At 42.8% G+C, this 23266-nt stretch overlaps 1 protein-coding gene across 3 annotated transcripts in view; it reads right to left on the reverse strand.

The window, feature by feature from the left end:
• gdpd1 (glycerophosphodiester phosphodiesterase domain containing 1) overlaps positions 1–23266 on the reverse strand; it is a 42733-nt gene that overhangs the window by 10263 nt on the left and 9204 nt on the right. For 2 of the 3 annotated variants that reach the window (XM_069910466.1, XM_069910467.1), the window contains 6 exons: positions 22867–22909; positions 10749–10884; positions 8213–8258; positions 6070–6186; positions 2636–2757; positions 2184–2273 (listed from right to left, as the gene is read on the reverse strand). In XM_069910466.1, the coding sequence (XP_069766567.1) occupies positions 2184–2273; positions 2636–2757; positions 6070–6186; positions 8213–8258; positions 10749–10884; positions 22867–22909 (554 nt within the window). The remainder of the gene's footprint in view (positions 1–2183; positions 2274–2635; positions 2758–6069; positions 6187–8212; positions 8259–10748; positions 10885–22866; positions 22910–23266) is intronic. The other variant, XM_069910468.1, reaches the window with a different exon arrangement.

The raw sequence follows: 23266 nt of genomic DNA on the forward strand, positions 1-23266 counted from the left end.
CTACTAACAATTTAAGGACAGTTAACACATGTGACACCACCAAGAGAAAAAAGATAATAGATACAAGTGAAAAAAAATATTCACACTTGGCCAGTCGCGCAAAAATGTCACGTCAGTCGTGCAAACAGGTCTTTGGTGGTCCTAGTTGGGGCAATGTGGGGAGATTTTAAAGTCTGATAGCTGTTGGGGGGAAAAAAACCTCTTCTTGAACCTTGAGGTGCTGGACTTCAGGATTCACCCTGAAGGTAGCAGTGAGAAGAGACCAGGGTGATGGGGTGTTCTTTTATGACGTGGGCTGCCGTCAGTAGACGGCACATAACCACAAGGAATTTAAAAAAAATATAAAACTTGGAAGCAAATTGTCCAATCAGAAAACAGGGTCTTAAACCTGACTAAAGCAAACTACGAAGGTTTTCGGTGTGCAGTCTGGAGTAGATTAAGAAATGACTCTATATTTTGGCGTACAAGTTAACTTTCAGATGTCAGGTCCAAATTTTCAGCCGCATTTTCATGGTTTTATCATATATCGGGCATACAAATTGACCCCACCCAAAAATCGCGATGACTGAGGTGGTGGGCATTGCCTGAGGGTGGTGATTATCATGGAGCCTCCGGCAAAATGATGAAAGTATGAAGCGAGTTTTAAGTTAAAAGCAATAGAAATGGCCAAGAAATCTAGCTGCTGCAAGAAAATTTGAGATAGTATGAGAAGTTGGTAAGAGATTGGAGAAAGAAAGAAGAGACTTTAAGAAAAATAACAAAGAACCAATGTTCGGTGAGAAGAGGAATCACTCATTGGCCAGAGTTGGAAAATCACTTTGCAGAATGGGTATGTGAACAGAGGCAAGATTGCTACATGGTCACACAAAATAAGAGCATTTGCACTGAAGTGGGCAAAGTTGCACCCAGAACACAGTAAAGATTGTGAGGCTACAGTCGGCTGGTGCATCAGTTTCATGAACAGGAAAAATGACAAAAAACAAAAATTGCACAGAAACAACCAAAAGATCTTGATCATGTTTTCACCAGTTTATTATACGTAACCCGGCAGAAACACCAGTTTGCATTGTTGTAATCTTCAACCACAGACTTAAACCTAAAATAAAATTCCCAGCAGGTATTTTTTGTACATTTTCATGGATGGATGAAAATGGTGTAAAACTATGGATAGACAATATGTGGAACAAGCAGTTTACATAAAGAATGGAATTTGTTGGTCTGGGATGTTTCGTAGCCACTTAAATGAGAAAACTCACAGTAGATTAGCATTAAATAATACTTACATAGCAGCTTTCTATATTGCAACCTCTAAATGTCTGCTTGAACAAGCCATTCAAAGATGTTGTGTGCCAAGAATGGAATACTTCGATGTCGAGAGTAGAAAAATAGTTCATAAAAGGCGGGGCAATGCGGACTGCATCACTTGATGTGCTTTTCAAAGTGAGGATACAGACTGTAATAAAATTATTTAAAAAGTACGGTATCTCTTTTGCAATGGACGGTGTGAAAGAGGATTCATTGTGGGACACCGACGACGAAGCAGAAGCTGCCTCATCTCATACAGAATGAGATGACTGTTTAAACTGTGAGACTAAGGATGAGCTTGCTGCCATCATCGCCTTAAATGATGATAATGATTCAGCAAAAACAAAACCAAGATATTGATAAAGGAAGGGGAAAGTGGAATGAGGGTGATCTACTGAGAAATCTTAAACATGACTAAATGTTTCAACAGAGGAGAAGATCTGGAGGTAAAGATTGAGACAAGAGAAATGATAATGAGGAATAATAAAATAGAAGAAAAATTAAATCAATATTTTACAGAGAACCTCCCAGAAATAATGTTGCATGATATCTCTCTTGTGGAAAAAGTAATAATTGGAGAATGTAATGGGAGTGAAGCCCAATTGTCCGTTGTATGTCTGTATATGACAGTGAACTCTCACTCATAGTCTAATCTGTTATTCTAGAGCGTTATGAGGTAGTGAACGTACTGATGTTACCTTGTAAAATTCTGCAAGGTTTCTGATTGGAAGGGAGCAAGATTCACACAAGGAGGGAAAAGACAATGAATTAGACCCAAGATATCTTGCCATCAGTAGCTTCAAAATACTAGAATCGGTGATGTTATGTCCCATCCTGAACTTTTCAAATGAACATGGCAAAAGCTGGGAAAGTCTCACCAGTTTGTAACATTTCTTCACAATAGCTTCACTGCCGTTGCCCCAGACAGTGAGGTCCTGACGATTATACTCTTTCACCAAATCAGATACCTGCATGGAGTAGGTGGTGGTGGGAGGGGTAGAGAAACAAGACACATCAAAATTGGTGAAGATGGTATGTGGATAAACCCAGACCAACCAAGGAGTGGAAACAAAAAAGGGCATTGAGAGTCTAATGACCGTCTTCTGCCGTGGTAATTTTAAGCACCTGGGCAGCATCTGTGGAGAAGAAGGATGCCCTCCTTCCTGAGGTTATGCCTTTTTGTCTTAGACTATCCTAGTATGGGAAACAACAACCTTTTTACATCTGTTCTGTCCATCAGGATGAGATGATTTACGTAGGGAATAATTCTGAGCAACATTAACTGCTTCTCTCTCCACAGTAACTGGCTTCCTATCTATACGTTTGATACCTTCTGAATGAGGAGGTCGTTGTTGACTTTAATGTCAACATTGATGGGTGTTGCAGGAAAGGCATCGAACACCTCCTTCAGCAGTGGAATACGCTTGTCGTCACCTCCATCACAGAAGCAATCTAGAGGCAAAAAAGGAAGGGGATGGGCTATGGCTTGTGGTTGGATAGGCAAACCGAAACATGCATGCAGACAAAGATGCCTACATGCAAACACAAAAACAATGGCAAATATAAACACATAACCACACTTCAGCACTCAGATGCAAACGTAGGTAATGATAACAAGTTTACTGTCGTACATGTTGGGCAATGTACAGAAATTCTTACTTGCTGCAGCTGAACACATACTTGAAAAAAAGAGACTAGTGTATTATGCTTAAACAGGGGAGACTAAACAAGATGAGGGAGGAATTGGTCAGCGTGGACTGGGAACACAGGCTAGTTGGCAGAACAGTTGAGGAACAGTGGAAGACTTTCAAAGAGATTTTTCACAGTGCTCAACAAAAATATATTCCCGTTAAAAATAAGGGCAGTAAGAGAGGGAAGAGTCAGCCTTGGTTAACCAAGGAAATAAAGGAAAGTATAAAATTAAAGGCTTATGTGTACAAAGTCGCCAAGAGTAGTGGGAAACTGAAAGATTGGGAAAACTTTAAAAGGCAACAAAGGAGAACTAAATGAGAAATAAGGAAAGGGAAGAAGGATTATGAAGGTAAATTAGCACAAAATTTAAAAACCACAAAAAATGTCATACATAAAATTGAAGAAGGTGGCTAGGGTCAACATAGGTCCCTTGGAAGATGAGAAAGGAAAATTGACATTGAGTAATGAGGAAATGGACGAGGCATTGAACTGATATTTTGTGTCAAGGTGGAAGACACGTCCTGCATGCCAGAGTGGTGATAGGGTTGCGAACAAAGGTGATGGTCTATAAGTGTTACAGAAGAGATAGTGATGAGCAAACTAATAGGACTGAAAGCAGACAAATCCCCAGGTCCTGATGGGATGCATCCCAGGGTACTGAAGGAAATGGTGGGAGTTATAGTCTTGGTAATCCTCTGGATTCTGGGCAGGTCCCAGCAGATTGGAAGACAGCAAATGTCACACCACTTTTTAAAAAGGGATGTAGTCAGAAGATGGGTAACTATCGGTCAGTTAGCTTAACGTCTGTAGTCGGAAAAATGCTTGAAGCTGTCATTAAAGATGAAATAGTGAGACATTTAGAAAGAAGGGATTCCATCAGAAAGGTAGTTCTTGTTTGACAAACTTGCTGGAGTTCTTTGAGGATAATAATGGGTGCAGTAGATAGAAGGGAACAGGTTGATGTATATTTGGATTTACAGAAGGCGTTTGCTAAGAAGCCACACAAGAGACTTATCAATAAGATACAGATGAATGGAGTCGGGGGGAGTATATTGGCATAGATTTGAGGATTAGTTAACTGACAGAACTGAGAGACAGGGTAAATGGATGTTTTTCTGATTCTCAGACAGTGATAAGTGGAGTGATGCAGAGGTCGGTGCTGGACCCGCAGCTGTTCACCATTTACATTGATGATTTGGAAGAGGGGACAGAGTATCGTGTAGCCAAGTTTGCCGATGATACTAAATTGAGTGGAAAAGCAAAATGTACAGTGGATGTAGAGAGGCTGCAGAAGGATAGAGATAAGTTAGGTGAGTGGGCAAAGGTCTAACAGATGGAGTACGTTAGTAAATGTGGAGTCATCCACTTGGTAGGAAAAATAGAAGAGCAGATTATTATTTAAATGGTGAAAAACTGCAGCATGCTGTTGGGCAAAAGGACTTGGAGTGTGTGTGCATGAATCGCAAAAAACTTGGGTTGCAGGTAAAACAGGTTATTAAGAAGGCAAATGGAATGTTGGCCTTCATCGCTAGAGAAATTGAATTCAAGAGCAGGAATGGTCCTGGAGAGGCCACACCTGGAGTACTGTGTGCACTTCTGGTCTCCATACTTGAGGAAGAATATACTGGGCTTGGAGGCAGTCAGAGGAGGTTCACCAAGTTGATCTTACGAGGAGAGACTAAACCACCTGGAATTACATTCACTCGAATTCAGAATGACAGGAGATCTTATGGAAACATATAAAATTATGAAAGGGATAGACAAGATAGAGGCAGGAAAATTGTTTTCACTGGTAGGTGAGACCAGAACTAGGGGACACAGCCTCAAGATTCAGGGGAGTAGATTTAAGACAAAGATGAGGAAAAACTGTTTTTCCCAGAGAGTAGTGAATCTGTGGAATTCTCTGCCCAGGGAAGCAGTTGAGGCGACTTCATTAAACATATTTAAGGTTCAATTAGATAGATTTTTACATAAAAAAGGAATTAAGGGATATTGGGAAAAGGCAGGCGGGTGGAATTGAGTCAATGATCAGATTAGCCATGATGTTATTGAATGGCGGAGCAGGCTCAATGGGCCAGATGGCCGACTCCTGCTCTTTTTTTTTAATGTTCTTATACGTATATAGGATTAAGAAGAGGCAATAAATACAAAAGATATGAGCACAAGTCATAGGAATGGAAATAGACCATTCAGCCCATCAAGTCTTCCCTGCTATTGATCATGAGCTGATCCATTTCCCCACTCAGCCCCTCTGCGCAGCCTTCTCCCATAACCTTTGATGCCCTGGCGAATCAAGAACCAATCAATCTCTGCCTTAAATACACCCAATGACCTGGCCTCCACAACTGCCTGTGGCAACAAATTCCACAGATTTACCACCCTCTGCCTGAAGAAATTCCTTCACAACTCTGTTTGAAGTGGACGCCCTTCAATCCTGAAGTTGTACCCTCTTGTCCTAGACTCTCCCACCATGGGAAAACCACCTTTCTACATCTACTCTGTCCATGCCTTTCAACATTTTAAATGTTTCAATGAGATCCCCCCCCCCTCGTTCCCCTGAATTCCAACACGTACAGACCAAGATCTCTCAAACACTCCTCATTTAACCCTTTAACTCCCAGAATCATCCTTTTTAAATTTTATGTACCACATGGTAGAAGCTGATTCCAGCCATTTAAACTGTGCCACCCAATTATACCCAAATTAAATCTACAACCCCATACGTTTTGGAAGTGGGAGGAAACTGGAGCATCGGGAGGAAACTGACACAGACATGGAAAAAATGTACAAACTCCTTACAGACAGCGTTGGATTCAAACCCAGGAGGCTGGTGCTGTGATAGTGTTTTGCTAACCACTACGCTAACCAGGCCAGCCATCCTAGCACAAGAAAAAAAAAACTGACTTTGCGTCAAATAATCAGATTATTTTTTTAAATGGTGAAAAATTGAGGCATGGTGTTGTGTAGAGAGTGCAGGGAGTGCTTATATGGGAATTGCAAAAAGTTAGTTTGCAAGTACAGCAAGAAGTCAAGGAGTTAAATAGGACCAAAGAGGATGACCTACAACCGTACATGGTATTGGTGAAACTGCATCTGGAGTACTGTGTGCAGTTCTGGTCTCTTGATAGAATGGCTTTGGAGTGGTGTAGAGGAGATTCATCAGGTTGAGTTGTGTAATGAAGTGGGTACCTTATAAAGAAAAAGAAGTTGATCATGAAAATCTGCAGACACCGTGGATGAAGTAAAAACACAAAATGCTCGGGAAGTTCAGCAGGTCAAACAGGGTCCTTCATGTAGCAAAGGCTTGAGCCCTTCATCAAAGTATGGGAGAATGCTGGCAGGCATCCGAACAAAAGGGTAGGGAAAGGTAGGAGATGATAGGTAGATGAGGGGAGGGAGGAGTCAACAGCAATGAGGGGGAGGAGGGATGGCTGAATGGGAAAGGGGGAAAGAACTGGAATGACAGGAAAGGGGGAGGGGAAAGACAAGGCAAGCAAGTTAGCAGAAGGCAGAGAAATCAATGTGAATGCCGTCCGGCTGGAAGTGCCCAGACGGAAGAAAAGATGTGGTTCCTCCAATCTGCGGGTGGTCAGGGTGGGACATGTGGCTCTGGGAGTGTGACTCAGAATTGCAATGGTTGGCTACTGGGAGGTCACTGTGGTTGCAGATGGAAAGGAGATGCTCAGTAAAGCGATATAGAGAAGGCCACAAAGGGAGCACCGGATGCAGTAAATCAGTCCTGTGACTATACAAGTGAAGAGATGCATCACTTGAAAGGCCTGTTTGGGGCTCCGGACCGTGGTGAGGGAGAAGATGTGGGCACAAGTGCTGCACCTACTGCAGGCACAGGAGAAGGTGCTGGTCTGGATATGGTGGGGGGGGTCTGGATGGATAGGTGGGGAGAGATGAGTGCACAAGGGAATTAAGGAGGGAGGGCTCCCTGCGGAAGGCCAAGAGGGGAGGATAAGGTGGTGGGATCCTGTAGTAAGTGCTGGAAATTCTGGTGGATAATGTGTTGAATGCTGAGGCTGGTAGGGTGGTAGGTGAGGATGAGGGGTATTCTATGATTGTTGCGTCTGGGGTGGAGGGGGCCAGAGCAGATGAGTGGGAAAGGGAGGAGATGCGGGTGAGGTTGAGGGGAAGCCTCATTTACGATGAAAATGCAGAAAAAGTGCTTCTCCCCAGAGTGAATCTGTGGAACAAAAACAGCTTCTTCTCCTCTGCCATCAGATTTTTGAGCAGACATTGAATGTTTTGACACTGCCTCGCATATTATCTTCTTGCACAAATTATTTATTTTTAATATTCTACTTACAGCTGGAACGCATAATACTGCTGCCACAAAACAGTAAATTTTGTGATGCACGTTCATGACAATAAACCCGATTCCGATTCTGAATTGAAGTGGGGTAAGTGGGGCTGAGACCATGGCCTGATCAACTGTGATCTTATTGAAAGCCAGAGCTGGCTTGATGACCAGACGTCTACTCCTGCTTTTATTTATTATCTCACATTTAAAGCAAAAATCCACAGCTCAGCAGTTTGCAAAACAACAGTGTCATCAGATCATTCCCTGAAGAGAACCCACATCAAATGAAAAAAAAAAATCAATAAATCGAAAGCGCTGGAAATCTGAAGGTGCTTAAAACACTCAGCAGGACAGGCAGCAGAGAAACTTGGGTCAACGTTCAATTAACTATTCCAATTCCGATGAAAAGTCTTTGGGTTAACATGTCGAGTCTTTCTTCCTGTCCGTCCTGCTGAGTGTTTCCAGCATTTTCTCTTTTTACTTTGCACGAAGAGGCAAATCACCGTGCAACTCAAGGTAAGGGGTGATGGAGGGAAGTTGGGTATGTGCAGATCAGTCCATCGACTCCTCATACCCTCCATCGATATCTCCCGCTGTTGTGGAAAAGCAGCCAACATACAAGAATGTTGGGAAGAAAATTCAAGGACAGTTTCTTTCCTATCACACTCCAGAATGAGCCCCAAAATTGTAAAATTATGTTGCCTTTACTTCATACCAATTGACATCTCTCTGTAACGCTGGGCTTTCATACTGTTTTACTACATCCGAGACGTTTACTGGTCTGCACACAAAACAAAGTCGATCACTGCATCTTGGTACATGTAACAATACACTTGAACTTAAAGCTGCTCCAGTCATTCAAGTGATCTGCAGAATCAGCCAAGAGTTGCATACACAAGATCTTACCTTTTTTGAAGGTCACGTGCAGTCTGCAGTGATAGGATGGAAGATCCTGAGAGGAGTGGGGTAAAATGAGAAAGGGATGGCTTTAGTACCATTGATTACTCCTCTTAACTGTCTAAACTTATTTTACAGGAATTTTGTGACTCAAAATCACAAGTTGTTTCAAATGTGTTGACATGTTAGCTGCCGTTTCAATACATTCACAAGATGTGCTGAGATCAAGGCAATCCCATCAACATATTTAATCTGACCTCATTCTGGAGAACACAAACCATTTCTCATCAGTAGAAAGGGTTAATAACTTCAAATCCTTGGGTGTGAGCATCTCTGAAGAACCATCCTGGGGCCTCCATGTCATGAAGAAGGCTCGCCAGTGGCTGTACTTCTTGAGAATTTTGAGGAGATTTGGTATGTCATCAAAGGGTCTTGCAAATTTCTAAAGGTGTACCATGGAGAGCACTTTGACTGGTTGCATCACTGCTTGACATCAACGCAGAAGACAGGAAAAGACTCCAGAGGGTTGTGAACTTGGCTAGCTCCATCAGAGGCATTAGCCTTCAATCCATTAAGGACATCTACAAGAGGCAGTGCCTCTCTTGTCAAAGATTCCCCACCACCCAGGCCATGCCCTCTTCACTATCAGAAGCCTGAAGATGAGCACCCAACTTAACCAAAATAGCTTCTTCCCTTCAGCCATCAGATTTATGAATGGACAATGAACCACGAACTCACTTTCCCTCCTGTTTGCACTAATTTATTTTTTAATGTAATTTATAGCAATTTTGCAACTGCCACAAACAACAAATTTCATGATATGTTCTTGACAATAAATTCTGACTTAATATTCTTTCTGACTTCCTGTCATTCCTGAACTGAGTCTTGTCTGACCATAACCAACCCTTCCTGCCACTCATCCCAAATGATGACCTGTTGTTGACATCTAACCTTCATCTCAACTTCTCACTTTTGTGGCCTGCCTGAATATTTTCAAATCTACTCTGAATTGTGACTTGCTGACCGAATAGAAATACAGAAAGCGGAGATCAGCAACTTCAAGGCTGTGTTCTGGGAAAAGGTTTACAGGGAACTATTGAAACATGCTGGTCAGCAAGTCACAGAAGGAATTTGCATTTGTAAAGCCCTCATCACCACCATATGATATCCCAAACTTTATCACAGTTAGTGAGATGCCAGTGAGGTGTAATCAGCTACCTTTAGGTATTTGAATTCAATTGGAGATATTTGATTGCTTTCTGGTCTTTTCTTTCCATGAACCAGACAGTGTTTCAGTATCCAGTTAAATCTCTGGAATTCTACCAGCTGATGCATTCTGGAGGTCAATTCACTGGGGGTATTTGAAAAAGTGTTTGAAAGGTCAGGGGATTGTGGAACTGGTACAGTTCAGCCATGATCATATTGAATGTCGACAGGTTTGAGGTGTCTGGAGGCAACCCCTGCTCTTATTCTCTTGTAATTGACTTGAACATATGGAACAAGCCATTTGGCCCAACTGGTTCATGCTGACCAAGGCATCATTCTGGGCTTGTCCCATTTGCCTGCATTTGATCCATGTTCTTCCAAGCCCATTCCTATCTACACATCTGTCCAGAGGCTTTTTGAATGTTGTCATTGTACCTGATTCCTTTGCTTTTGTTTAGTGTTGAGGCAGATGTTTTGGGGGCTTGTTGCACCTCACAACACAACACAGGCTGATGAGTGGAGAGAATAAGTGAACCGGGAGTCCCAGAGTCATAGCTCTGCATTGTCAGCAAAGGAGGGCGTTGCACTGAAGGACGGCTGCATTGCTAGGGAGGAGCAGTACTGAGGGAGGGCTGCATTAGTGGGGAGGGAAAGCACTGAGGGAGGCCTGCATTGCTGGAGAGGGGCAGCACTGAGGGTGGGTTGCATTGCTGGAGAGGGGCACCATTGAGGGAGGGCCGCATCACTGGAGAAGGGCAGCACTGAGGGAGGGCTGCATCGCTGGAGAGGGGCAGCGCTGAGGGAGGGCTGCATCACTGAAGAAGGGCAGCACTGAGGGAGGGCTGCATCACTGGAGAAGGGCAGCACTGAGGGAGGGCTGCATCGCTGAAGAGGGGCAGCTCTGAGGGAGGGCTGCATTGCTGCAGAAGCACAGCATGGAGGGAGGGTTGCATTGCTAGTGGGGGCAGCACTGAGGGACGGCTATACCACTGGAGTGGGAACAATGCACCATTGCTGGGGTCAGCATTGTGCAATGCCTGAATGTCCCAAACATTTACATAAGTACAATTACAGTGTTAAAAGATATTTAGGTAGGTACATGAATGGCAAAGTTATGGGCCAAATGCAGGTAAACTGGACAAGCTCAGGCTAGCATGGACAAGTTGGGCTGAAGGGCTTGTTTCTGTGTTGTGTAACTCTGTGACGATGATTCAGGTCTTCTGCCTTAGCTTTTTTTTGGTATTACGTTGACATGTTTGTTGATGTAATTCACTTGAAGTCTGATAAGATTTGGCTGAATGCGCCACTAACACTTGACCAAGGCAGAAATGCCACTTACTGAATACTTGAGGTTGTCGACATTCACATTCAGCCCCGTGGTTCGCTTCAGGTTGTTGTCATGTGACACAACCACTTGCCCATCTTTGGTCATGTGACAATCAAGCTCCAGCATGTCTGTTCCCAACTGCACGGCACTGAAAGAGAAACAAAAAACAGGGAATTTATGACCATGAGTCACAAACATTGTGCTTTTATTTTGCAAGTTAAAATGTGTGCTGTTGCTACACAATGGAGAAAAGCATTTCAGGCCTTTGAGTGGCAGAGCAAGTTACAACTGTACAAAACTTTGGGAAGCCCCCACTTGGGATATTTGTGCTGTTTTAGACACCCAGCTGTCGGAAAGATATCATTAAGCTATAAAGAGTGCAAAATAGATTCACAACAATGTTGGGTTAATTGTCAAGAATTTCCATTTCAATTCCCTGTCCCATTCCCTTGCTGACATGTCTGTCCATGGTCTCAAGCACTGCCAAATTGAAACCACTCACAAATTGGAAGAACAAAACCTCATCTTTTGTCTGGGCACCCTCCAACCAGATGGCATTAACATTGACTTCTCCAGGTTCCGTGAAAACACCTTCCCCCATCTTTGTCCCCCTGTTTCTATACCTCTAGAGACTGGTCTTTCTCTCTCCTTTTCTTTTTCAATTGGCAGTTTTACACTGAAGTAGAAATACCAAAATTTTTTTTTTTAGCATACTTACCTCTGGAGTGGTCTTCTCAAAGGGCATTTACACTGCAGTGATTTTGGAGTTACAGGGTTTTAGAGGCTGGACATTTGAGGTGGGGGTAGGTTGATGTGGAATTGGACTGTCCCCTATGCTCTCTCTTACGTTCAGTGGAAAGGTGACTCAGCCCCCAGCACCAGGTGGAAGAGAAGCAGGCTGCGACTGGCTCAATGCGGGAGCAACGGCTGCCTTCTTTACCCAATGATCCCTCACGCAGCTGAAACCACTCTGCGCATCTCTGGCTCTTGCAGATTGGTTCCAGCTGCAGAGGGGGGTTATGGATAAAGAAGATGGCCATTGCTCCCGCATTGAGCCGTCGCTGCCTGCTTCTTGCCACTGCCACCGGCCTCTTGCTGCAAGCTGGTGCAGCGCTCAGGTGAACTCTGGGCTCGGCAGCACAGCACCCCTGCTGCTGTGACAGGAGTTAGGTGGGAGCGGGGGGCAACGGATGACCAGGGGCAATGGACAGTCAGGGGCTAATGCATCTTCTACCCAACAAGGAAGGAGGAGAAAAGACTGTGGCCAGGAGGAGCCAGATCCTATAATACTGCTATTCTCAATTGGGGCCACAGCATATTTAAGGGGGGGAGGGGGTTCGGACTGAAATCATGAATTATTTTTTATGTTTCTTATGTAGTCTGGAGAGAAGTATGGAAGAAACCAACTGAACTTGATTGCTTCACAGAAAAGCGGGCCCTTAAACCTTGAGCAGAGTCCAAAGAGGGTAATAGCCAAAAAAAGTGGCTGAGAATGACTGCCACCCTGGTTGCTTTTCGGAGGTGGTGGGTAGTGCAGATGGGATCACTACAGGAGGAGACTGGTTTGTGTTATTTAACTGCACTTTTCTCTGTAACACTCTTGAGTTGACTTTTTTGAATAGCATTCAAATCAAAGTTTTTACTGAATCTCAGTGCATGTAACAATAATCAACTATTCAAATCAAACCAGCCTCCACTTTTACAAATCATCTCTTGCCATTTCCTCCCGTTTCAGATTTCAGATTTATTGTCAGAGTACATGCATGACATCACATACAACCCTTTTTCCTGTGGGCGATGAAGAACTACCACTAATTAGTAATGCAAAAAAAAAACTACTTGTAAACAAAGAACTGTAAACAATGAATGTAAACAAACTGACTGAGAGGACAAAATCAAATTCAGAGGCTCTGATTGAGTTTGTGGTTGAGGAGTCTGATGGTGGAGGGGAGCAGCTGTTCCTGAACCTAGTGGTGTGAGTTTTGTGGCACCGAGACCTCTTTCCTGATAGCAGCAGTGAGAATAGAGTGTGTGCTGGGTGGTGTGGATCTTTAATGATTGCTGCTGCTCTCCAATGGCAGCATTCCCTGTAGTGGCGAAAGTTTTGCCTGTGATGTCCTGGGCTATGTACACTACCTTTTGGAGGCCTTTATGCTCAGGGGTATTGAGATTCCTTCAATTATTCCTTCAAAGGGGCTCCCTGGTCTGCTCTTCCATCCCCACCAACAATCCCCTTCTCATTGCTTTTTCCCATGCAATCCACAGTAGACACAATCCCAGGACCTGGTCTTCCCATGTAAAGCAGCAATTCCCCTGTGCTCCTTCCAATCTGTTTGGGGGGGTTCTCTACCCTGGAGACACCAAATACAGACAGGAAGACTGAATGAGGGTCTTCCATAGTCTATGGGGTGACTCAAAGATCCTCATCACCTGAAAGTGGCGAGACAGAGTGGCGAGGAAGGCATTTGGAAAACTGACCTTTATCGGTCAGGGCATTGAGTTGGGATCTCATGTTACAGTTGTACAAGTTTCTGGATGAGTCCACACGTGGAGTCGAATGCCATTCTGGTCACCCAGCTATAAGACAGATGTCATTAAGTGGCAGGGATGTCGAAAAGATTTACAATGATGTTACCAGGACTAGAGGGTTTGAGTTATAAGAAGTGGACACAGGCTGGTACCTTTCTCCCTGGAATGTACGTAGCTGCAAGGTAACATTGTAAAGTCACAAGAGACACAGATAAGGTGAATGGTCACAGCCTTTTTCCCAGGGTAGGGGAGTCTAAAACTAGAGGTTATAGATTTAAAGAAAGAGGAAAAAGATTTCAAAAGGACCTGAGGGGAAAGTATTACCTCACGGGGAATGGAACAGGCTGGTAAACTCATAATCTATTTGGAGTTCAGATTAACAAATTTAAAATATAATCCAATACAATGACCTCAATTGAACACCAATTCTGATTCACATCCCATGTATTCTGCTAGTTCCTATGCCAGTCTCAGAGACAGAGATGCTCTTACAAGGTTCAGTGTCAATTTTGGTCTGCTAACACTCCTGCAAATTGACCTTCAACTTTATTCCAGAGCCAGCTGAATTTAATTTATCACTGTGGTAATGGCACCAAACAGCTTAGACTTCTGGTCATCCAAACCCAAAGCTCATATTACAGCCTTTTATAAACAGCATTTTATCAGTAATTATTAATGCGAGTTCTATTTTAACCAGTCGTAAACTGCTATCGATGGATGTGGGGCAACATCTGCTTCCTGGTGAGGTTATCAACTACTTGAATCATTAACTCTTCATCTTTCCACAGATCCCGGCTCACATTTCTAATTGTTTGTTTTTCTTAGCTACAGCATCCATTTCACCTTTAGAAATTACGATCAAATCTGCTCCCATTGTCTGTTTAACTGCTACTTTCCAGATCAATAACTCAACAGAACTCCTCTGTTCTTTTGCCTTTCTTGTCTTATTCTGTCTACTGTGACAGAGGGTCTGATAAAATGATACATGACATACTCAATCAACTTTTCACAGGAGTGCAACCCAGGCCTATGTGAGGAGATAACAAGGTACAAATGGTACATTTTGGAATCAAAGAGACAGAAGGTTGGGTGGTTAATGGCTGTGGTAGAAAGGATCATGTGCATTCAGGCCAGACAAACATGAAAGAAAAAGTCTTGACTAAAACATTGACCATTCTTTTCTCCCACTGATGCCTGCTCAACTTGCAGAATTCCTCCAGCAGATTGTTTGTTGCTCCAAATTCCAACATTTATAGTCTCTTGTGAGACAACCAAAACTGCAGATGCTAGAATCTTGAGCATAGGGAGAGAAATGGTGAGTCAATGTTGGGTCAGAACCCTTTATCTAGACTAAAAGAAGAAGGGGTGATATTACATATATCGTAAAAACCCCTGGAATCCAGCACCTATGGTGACTAGTAGATGCCAGATGAATGTATTTTCTGGATGTTTGAGACTGCATGGTACTTGATGGCAAACTAATGGGAAGGTCCACCAATTTTAAACTTCCATATTTATTACCTATTTATTTTCCTTTTTTGTCAGTTGCTTGAATTCTGGATAACAGGGGTTTTACGGTATTAAGGGAGAAAGAAGCTGAGGAGGGGTCAGGAGGGCAAATTAGCTGAAGAACATTTGTATTTCAGCTGATTCAAGGAGAACAAAGGTCAAACCAGTAGTAGTGACATACAATCTTAACACAACTATAAAAAGGTAAAACTCCTATTTGATTCTTATTATGAAATGCATATACGAACTTCGATGAAAAGTAAAAGAATTGGTTAAAGGTGAGGTTCTACTCAACACTTCACATCCTTCTTGAATGACAGTGACCAGAATTGGAGACAGGGTCCCAGCTGTGGCTCAATAAGTTTGAAAGGTTGTATTTGAAGATATCAGGAATGAGCTTCTCACTCCACGACATGGTGAATGCAATGGTCAACAGGATCAAACCAAATGTCGCAAATATGTTTGAGTACCAGCCACGCACTCATCTCTTGGACCCAATATAAAAGAGGGTCAATATGTTGGGAGAACATGTTAAATAGAAATGTGAAAACCATTGCAGTGGATGTGGAACATGTCCTGTCGAGTATTGAGCATGCCATGCCTTTTTTTATGTTTTCGGTAAACAATCCTCTGTATTCAAACTGAAGAAGATTGGAAGGTTGGTTTATCTTGGAAGAGTCAGTCATAAATGTGTGCAAAATAAAACATTTGCACATCTCATAACTTCAGAGATGCTGTGGTGCTTTGGAGTGAACTGACTATATGGAGTCCCAGCACATGCTGTTTGTACAGGTCAGAATGGGCAGCATTTGTTGTCTCCATGAAACCAACAGCATCTTTGAGAATGTGCATGTGCACCTGTTAAAAGCTGGAATTTCAGATGTTACCCTTGAAGATTCTTAGATCCACAGCTGCCTGGCAGCCTTCTCCAAAGGCACTAGTTCAATTGATGAGAAATAGTTTTTTTAAAAAAAGCAGTCCTGTAGAAACCCCCAAGAATGTATAGTTCGATGCACAAGGTCTTAGTCCAAGGGCGGCGTGGTTAGTGCAACGCTGTTAGAGCACCAGCAATTGGGACCGAAGTTTGTACATTCTCCCTGTGTTTCCTCCCACCATTCAAAATGCACTGGGGCGGGGGGGGGGGGTGTAGGTCAATTGGGAGTAATTTGGCAGCACGGGCTCACTGGCCGAAAGGCTGTATGTTTAAAATTTTTAAAAGTTAAATGTTAAAAATTAGAATTTTTCAAATCACTTAATTCATAATTAATGCCTTACAGCCCTAAAAATATTTGTCATTCTGTCAAGTAAATATTTTTGAATATAACATTTTAAAATTTAATTTAGAAATACAGTAATAGGCCCTTTTAACCTATGAGCTTGCACCATCCAAATAACATCCATGTGACAATTAACCTACTAACCCTGTACCTCTTTGGAATATGGGAGAAACCCATGCAGATATGGGCAGAAAGTACGAACTCAAATGAAGCATTGTCAATATTTTAAAGACTATTTGATGTTTCCAACTTAGTCATGTGCATACTTCAAGTTTTACTTCCCATTACGTTGTAAACTGTTCAGAGTATTAGTTTAAAATAGTGCTGGCTCTTCCTGATTGCAGACTATCAGAATTCTTCAATGTGATTGGCTGTGAAGACAATTTAACGACATCACTGTCGCTGAATATCAAAGATTCTTTTGAACTGATTGGATCACGACATCAGTGAAGAGGAAGTGGGCACCACAGAGATCATAGTTAGTGGAAGTCAGCTCGCGACAACAGCTGAGTGACATAACGTTGAGGCCAGCGACTTGTTTGGTGATCAGCTAATCCTCTGCTGACGGACATATAGTGGCCAGTAAAATCCCCTCTGTTCCAGCAGAACAGACCTCAAAGAGAGAACTTTGTTTAATCTAATCCTAGAAATTGTTCCTCATTCCCTGAATTTTAATGTCAGCCAAGGGTTTGCAGTTGGGTCTCTGGAGTAGAACATGAAGCTACTACATACATAATATGTTGTATAATTTACACCATGGTGGCTCAGAGTGTATCAAGACCTGGTGAACACTCATTTGGAGTACAAGTAGCAGGTGAGTACCTAACACGATGGTCAGGAAATGCAAGGCTACCTTATAATACTGGATAAGAACTGATTGTTCCCTAACTAACTGAAAACTGACCACAATCAATGGCCAAGAGACACAAAACAGGACAATTCAGGGTTAAGAGTCACCTCTTCATGGCAGGTTGGTGGGATAATGACAAATAAAAATGTGCTCAAGGAACCGGCCATTGTAAAGAGCTGATGTGTGGATTTATTCTAATCCCATCATGTGCCTGCCTATTCCCATACCACAGATTCCTAAGATTCAAACTATTTGAATAAATGTGCCTCACTGGAGAAACATTTTCCTTCAATGTAGGATTGCAGATCTCCTCCGATTGCATGAATTGTAGAAGATTGGTGCAGGTTCAGCAGTCTATCAAGGCGGCAAATGGAGTGTTGGCCTTCATTGCTAGAGGGATTGAATTAGGGAGCAGGAAGGTTATGCTGCAACTCTATAGGGTACTGGTGAGACTGCATCTGGAGTACTGTGCGCAGTTCCGGTCTCCTTACTTGAGGAAGGATGTACTGGTTTTAGAGGCAGTGCAGAGGAGGTTCACCAGATTGATTCCAGAGATTGGAGGGGTGGGGGGGGGGGTGGTTTAACCTATGAGGTGAGATTCAGTTGTCTGGGACTGCACTTACTGGAAATTAGAAGAATGAAAGGGGATCTTAGAGAAACATATAAAATTATGAAGGACACAGACAAGGTAGAGGCAAGTAAATTGTTTCCATTAGTGGGGGAGACTAGAACTAAGGGGACGTAGCCTCAAGATTCAGGGTATAGATTTAGGATGAAGATGAGGAGGAACTGCTTTTTCCAGAGGGTGGTGAATCTGTGGAATTCACTGCTCATTGAAGTAGTGGAGGCTCCCTCAGTAAATATATTTACAATAAGACAAGGTTGTATAGATTTTTACATAGTAGGGGAATTAAGGGATATGGGGGAAAAGGCAGATAGGTGATGAGCCTGTCATGAGGTCAGCCATGATTGCAATGAATGAAAGAGCAGTTTTGACAGGCCAGATGGCCGACTCCTGCTCCTATTATGTTCTTGTGTTCCCCTCTCCCAAACACTTTTAAGTGACAGTGTGTCCAGCTTCCTTCTCCAAGACAATTCTGAAGATGAAGACACGTTCTACAACTTAATCAAAAACAGCCTTTAAGGTAGTGAGATGCAAAGTGCTTAAGTGGTATTTGACTTGTGGAATCTCTTTACCACTGAACTAAATCTTGATCAGCAGTTGCTGCCTTGAGGCAGAGGAAACCCAACTTCACTGAAGAAATATACAAAAATAAAAACCAATCCTGATGCCTCAGTTCATCCACAAAGTGAGCCAGTTATAGGAAGGATTCTAATACCTTGTACTTATCAGTAAAGGCAGCCCTCTGCAGTCAAGATTACAAATAAATTGTATCATCTTATTATTAAGTATTGAATACAGAATGTCATAAGGCCATTTCATGCCAGGCCTCCACACGGAGGCCGGCTACAAGTGCGGAGGGAAAACATAAAATTTACCTTTCAGACAGCATTCCTAAAAGGCTGCTCCAGCATCGCATTCATGTCGAGCGGCACCTTGTAGCACCTTCCAGAGTTGATGGAGGCAGGGTGACTGGTGTAGTAGTGCCACCCATCATAAATAAGCGGAAGAGCAATGGCCATCTTCCCTACCCACAATTCCCCACATAGCTGGAACTTCTCTGTGTTTCCCAGAACAGTCCCAGCTGCATGGGAGATTATGGGTTGGGAAGACAGCCATTGCTCTGCTGCGTTTTGAACTGCTGAGAGCAGCCCAGTGAGGCTGTCACAGCTTGTACCGACCACCCTCTGACGGCCCACGCTGGCCACCCATGCCCTGATGGCTCCCATTGGCCCTCGCTGCCTGATGGCTCCCGCCTGCCACCCCTATCTTGAGGAGGTTATGGAGGGAGGGAGGTGAGTGGGGAGATGGGTCACAGGCTGATGGCATCATCAGCCCACACTGAACCAGCCACTGTACATTCATGTGGGGTGGTGGAGATCTTTCCCCAAAAAGGGTTGCATTCAGTGCCTCGAAACTGGCCACGGCACATTCAGAAAGGCAAGTCTCTTGACGTAAGGACAGAGAACCTCCGCCTTTACAGTCGGGCATTTTCCTTGCTTGAAAGGGCCTCTAGTCATGCAAAGCTTAAAGACAAGGACTTATGTTAAACTTCTCAACAAATCCTGCTCGACCTCAAGTGGAACAGGGTAGAATATTCTGGCCACATTTTATCTTGGACATCAGGGTCCTACTGAGGAGATTACCAGGAGGGTAGCAAGGATGATGAGAGGTTAGAGCTTGCATCTTTTGACCGATAAACAGCAAGTAACATGAGGTTCTTTCCCCCACCTCCCCCCCCCCCCCCGCCCCCACCATGGTAGGAAACTGCCTGAAGTAAAATTCAATTATGCAGAATTAACATTCTCATTCATTTTGCTGTAGGAAAGCTGTAAAATGGCTTGCCAAATGCTCACGTGGAACACAAAGCCGTTGTATTTCTTTGTGGATGTACACTATTGGAGGAATAATTGTTGTGATGTGGGAGAGAGCAGTAAATTTTAATAAATATGGCAATAGATGTACTCTCATGTTATCAGTAATTTCAACATCACTGCATTTTATATTCAAGCCAATAGCTGATGCACTTTTTGAATGAAATGCTTTAATTACCAAAAATATCCAATTACCCCAATCACAAGTCAAATTAGATGAAACATCTACCTCAGGTTAAAAAAAAAGACAGAAAATGCTCTGCATTACTTGTGGAGAAAGATACAGAGGTAACATTTCTCCTTGAACACATGCTGACCAGCTGTGTACTTACTTACAGCATTTTTACCTTTTATTTCATATTTCCAATATCTGCAGTTTTTTCACTCAAGATATCAAATCCAGCCATGATATTAAAAGAACTGGGTCTATTTGCCTAATAGTGAAGATTGTCTATAGCGAATTATGAATGGTCTTGAGAGGACAAATAAGGGAGGAGTTACAATTACCAAGAGGTGAGTAACAGAGGATGTGGGTTTATGAGAACTGGCAGCTTTTAGCAAGTAAACACTACACCACACTATTCAATCAAATCCCCAGGGTAGCAGGAATGCAGAGCTAAACACAATTCGAGCTTCATTCAGGATAGCTAAACATGTTCTCAGCCTCCAATTTCACTTACTTTCGTAACTGAAACTTCACTTTAAGATTAAAATCTAGCAGATTTGTGACAGATGCTATTCAAGGTTGCAAAAAACAAGCGCAAACATTTCTTCTGCTTTGCCCAGATAACAAGCGAAACCAGAGGTGCAGCATGTTAACTCTTTCAATCCTGGCTTGCTGACTTCACTGGCCTTACCTGAGTCCACTTTATCTTCCCTCCCATCTGTAAAGAGCAGGGAGGTTTAATCAAGTGGCGATATGGATCTCACGGGTTGCAGAGGAAACCTTTGGCACTTGCAGGTGGGAAGATGGGCATTTCGTTTTGAAGAAATCCATTTAAAATACAAGAATACTAGATAACGAGGATAAGGGTTGTTTCGAGGAGGCGGTACTCCACAGCCACTCGAGATGTCTCTGAAGGGACTTTCCTGATTAATAAAGTATTGGATTACTTGGTAACTCTTTATTTCCCTTTGCAGAATTTTAAAAAAAAGAAATAAATCATGCATCTGTGCATGTGCTAATGTAATCTTGATCAGAGGAGTTACAACCCACCGGACTATTCCTGCAAACAGCATGCAAGAATTTGACAGGCTGAATTTCCTCCAAACAACCAGAGCAGGATTTTGTGATTTACAATTTCACCTGTTGGATTTGCCACTTAATGAGAAATTAGCTAATCTTCTGCCTCAACTTTTTCTTCCTGTCAAATCTTTACCCACAGCATCTGGAAATCTATATCTCTCACCTCTTAATATAAAGAACTCACTGCTCTCAGTGCAAAAAAAATTATAAACCTTCATGCCTCTCAATAAATGCCTTCTCATTTTGGTCCTCCAATAGCCCTTATTTTTAGATTATGGGTCTAGATTTGGAGCTCAAGGAAATACCCTGTTGACTTCCCTCCTGTTCCATAACATCTCCTTTATCTCAGTTTCAATGATTTTTTTTTTGTCATGAGGGAAGTGCCTTCCCCCCTCCAATCGCCAAGTAAATCATCATTTGGATTCTTTCCACAGGATGACTTTCCATGGGTAAGGAAAGCAAATTTATGGATGCTACACCAGAAGTGGTCTCTCCAAAGCAAAACAGATTTCTAATGAAATTTTCTTCATTTTTATAAACCAGTTCCTTTTGGCCAATATCTCACTTGCCTTCCCAAATGGTTGCTGTACCTGGAAGTCATCTTTCAATCACATTCACACAAGGGCGCTGCAATTCATTGCCCACTAATGAACTCCAGTTTCTTTTCATTTTCGAGAATGTTCTGCTCATCTGTTTTTCCTCCTCATGATAACTTCCTTTTTCTTCAACTGATCACTTGGTGTTGCCCTGTGAGCCCACATCCCCCTACCCTGTCGCCTGGCCCAGCTGGGCAGCATTTCTGTCATTAGAAAAACTGAATATGGACCACGCAGTCCCCTGTAGTTTGTGTCTAACTCACTTTGTCCAACAGCCTTTTGCCCGTCAATTGCTCATCTCCAGAGGCTCCTTCACCCATTGCAGAATACTACATCTAAAATTACCTGTTTCTTGTCCAGACCAGTACAATTCAACAATCCTAGGTAGTCAAAAGAGAGCAGTTACAGACTTTTGGAGAAGATTATAAAGCAATCAAAAATTTATCTTGGGTTAGAGTGTGATTTATCTGAAGGATCTCAAATCTTTTGCTAAGATACTACCGGCAAACAGCAATGAAAATGTAGATTTGCTTAAGAAATAAAAAAACCCATAAGAAAAGTCCAATTGTGGCTATTGATATGTTGTCAAAAAACATTGCAGACCCAAGGGTTGGATGAATTTCTGAATTCTGCAAAATGAAGCCAAGAAATTTTCAGATGACAGTGTGGAAGCAAAACTGCAAGATCTTGCAGATCTGGAGAACACCAGCAGGTCATGCACCATTCATAGGAAGTAAAAGGTAGTCAATTTCCTGTCCTGAGTGTGGAAAAACAGGAATGATCTTCCTCCCCTCACTCCCACCCCTCATCTTTCTATTCAGGCTTTCCCACTGTGGTGATACGATCACTTGCCTACTGCAGGGGGAAAACCACCTAGCGGGTGACTCCACCTGGCTGGCTGTCAATCAGCCAACCCGAATATAAGCCTGAGCCGGCCTCTCCGGAGCCGGCCTCTCCGGAGCCGGCCTCTCCGGAGCCACCACAGCTGAAACTGGTGTGCATAGACTTTTAGCAGAATAAAGCCTGTATTACGGTCTTTGTGTTTTGTGTCTGCTTGCTGCTACCACAGCACGTCACACCCACATTCTTGACAAAGTTGCTCAGACCCAAAATGTGGACTGCCTTTGACTTCCTGTGGATGTTTCTTTAGTACTTTTGTGTAGTGCACAAGACTCCAGCATCTGCAAATTCTCTCGTTTACCTCCATGATACAGGTTTTGGTGAACTTTAGGAGACCCCGTGGACTGTATTCAATTGATGGATTGTGTCAAATCACAGCAGCTCCATGTGGTCTCAAGACCCTTTACCACAGTTCAAATAATCCCCCATTATTTTCTTAATGCAATCACCCCAATTCTCCAGTGACAGGGGTTGGAGAGTAAAGAGAAGGAAAACACAATGTCTTTTAGATTATTTTAAATGTAAAAAAAATGTATCACCCAATGAAAGTCTTGCTGTGCACAGTTCAAGCATTAAGAACAAATCAACTGCATCATGATCCAGGTTAGGCACATTGCTTACATAAACCTGTAGTTCAATCCAGATACATGAGTGACATCAATTTAGTATCCTGATACACACTGTAATCAAAGATCTGAAAGAGCGCTGGAGAGATGACTCTACTTACTGCCTGAAGGCTGCCATTGTATTTTCCAGATTCTCTCCTGCACCTGTTAAAAGGGAAAACAAAATATTTCAGGCTCAGGATTATTTTTCACTTACACTGGGTGTGTGGCTCAGTTTTTAAACGTGATATTATTCCCAACTTGGAACATAAATGAGTTATTAATTGAACTCTTGATGTTGCCCATTGCCTCGTTAACCTGGCTGCTGACAGCCACGGAGTCAGCTTCAATGCTGGGCCTTTAAGGTGGCACAGAGGGTAGAGCAACCTTTGGATGTTTTGTGTAGATGACAATAAAAGTTCCCTGAACCTGCTCATCACTTCCCACCTCTCAGTGAGAGTAGTTATATCACCTTCAAACGTGCCAGCCCAGTCTTTGATCAATTGGAGAAAAAGAATGTTT

Source organism: Narcine bancroftii, chromosome 14 (assembly GCF_036971445.1).
Source record: "Narcine bancroftii isolate sNarBan1 chromosome 14, sNarBan1.hap1, whole genome shotgun sequence".
In the NCBI taxonomy this organism is placed as follows: domain Eukaryota; kingdom Metazoa; phylum Chordata; class Chondrichthyes; order Torpediniformes; family Narcinidae; genus Narcine; species Narcine bancroftii.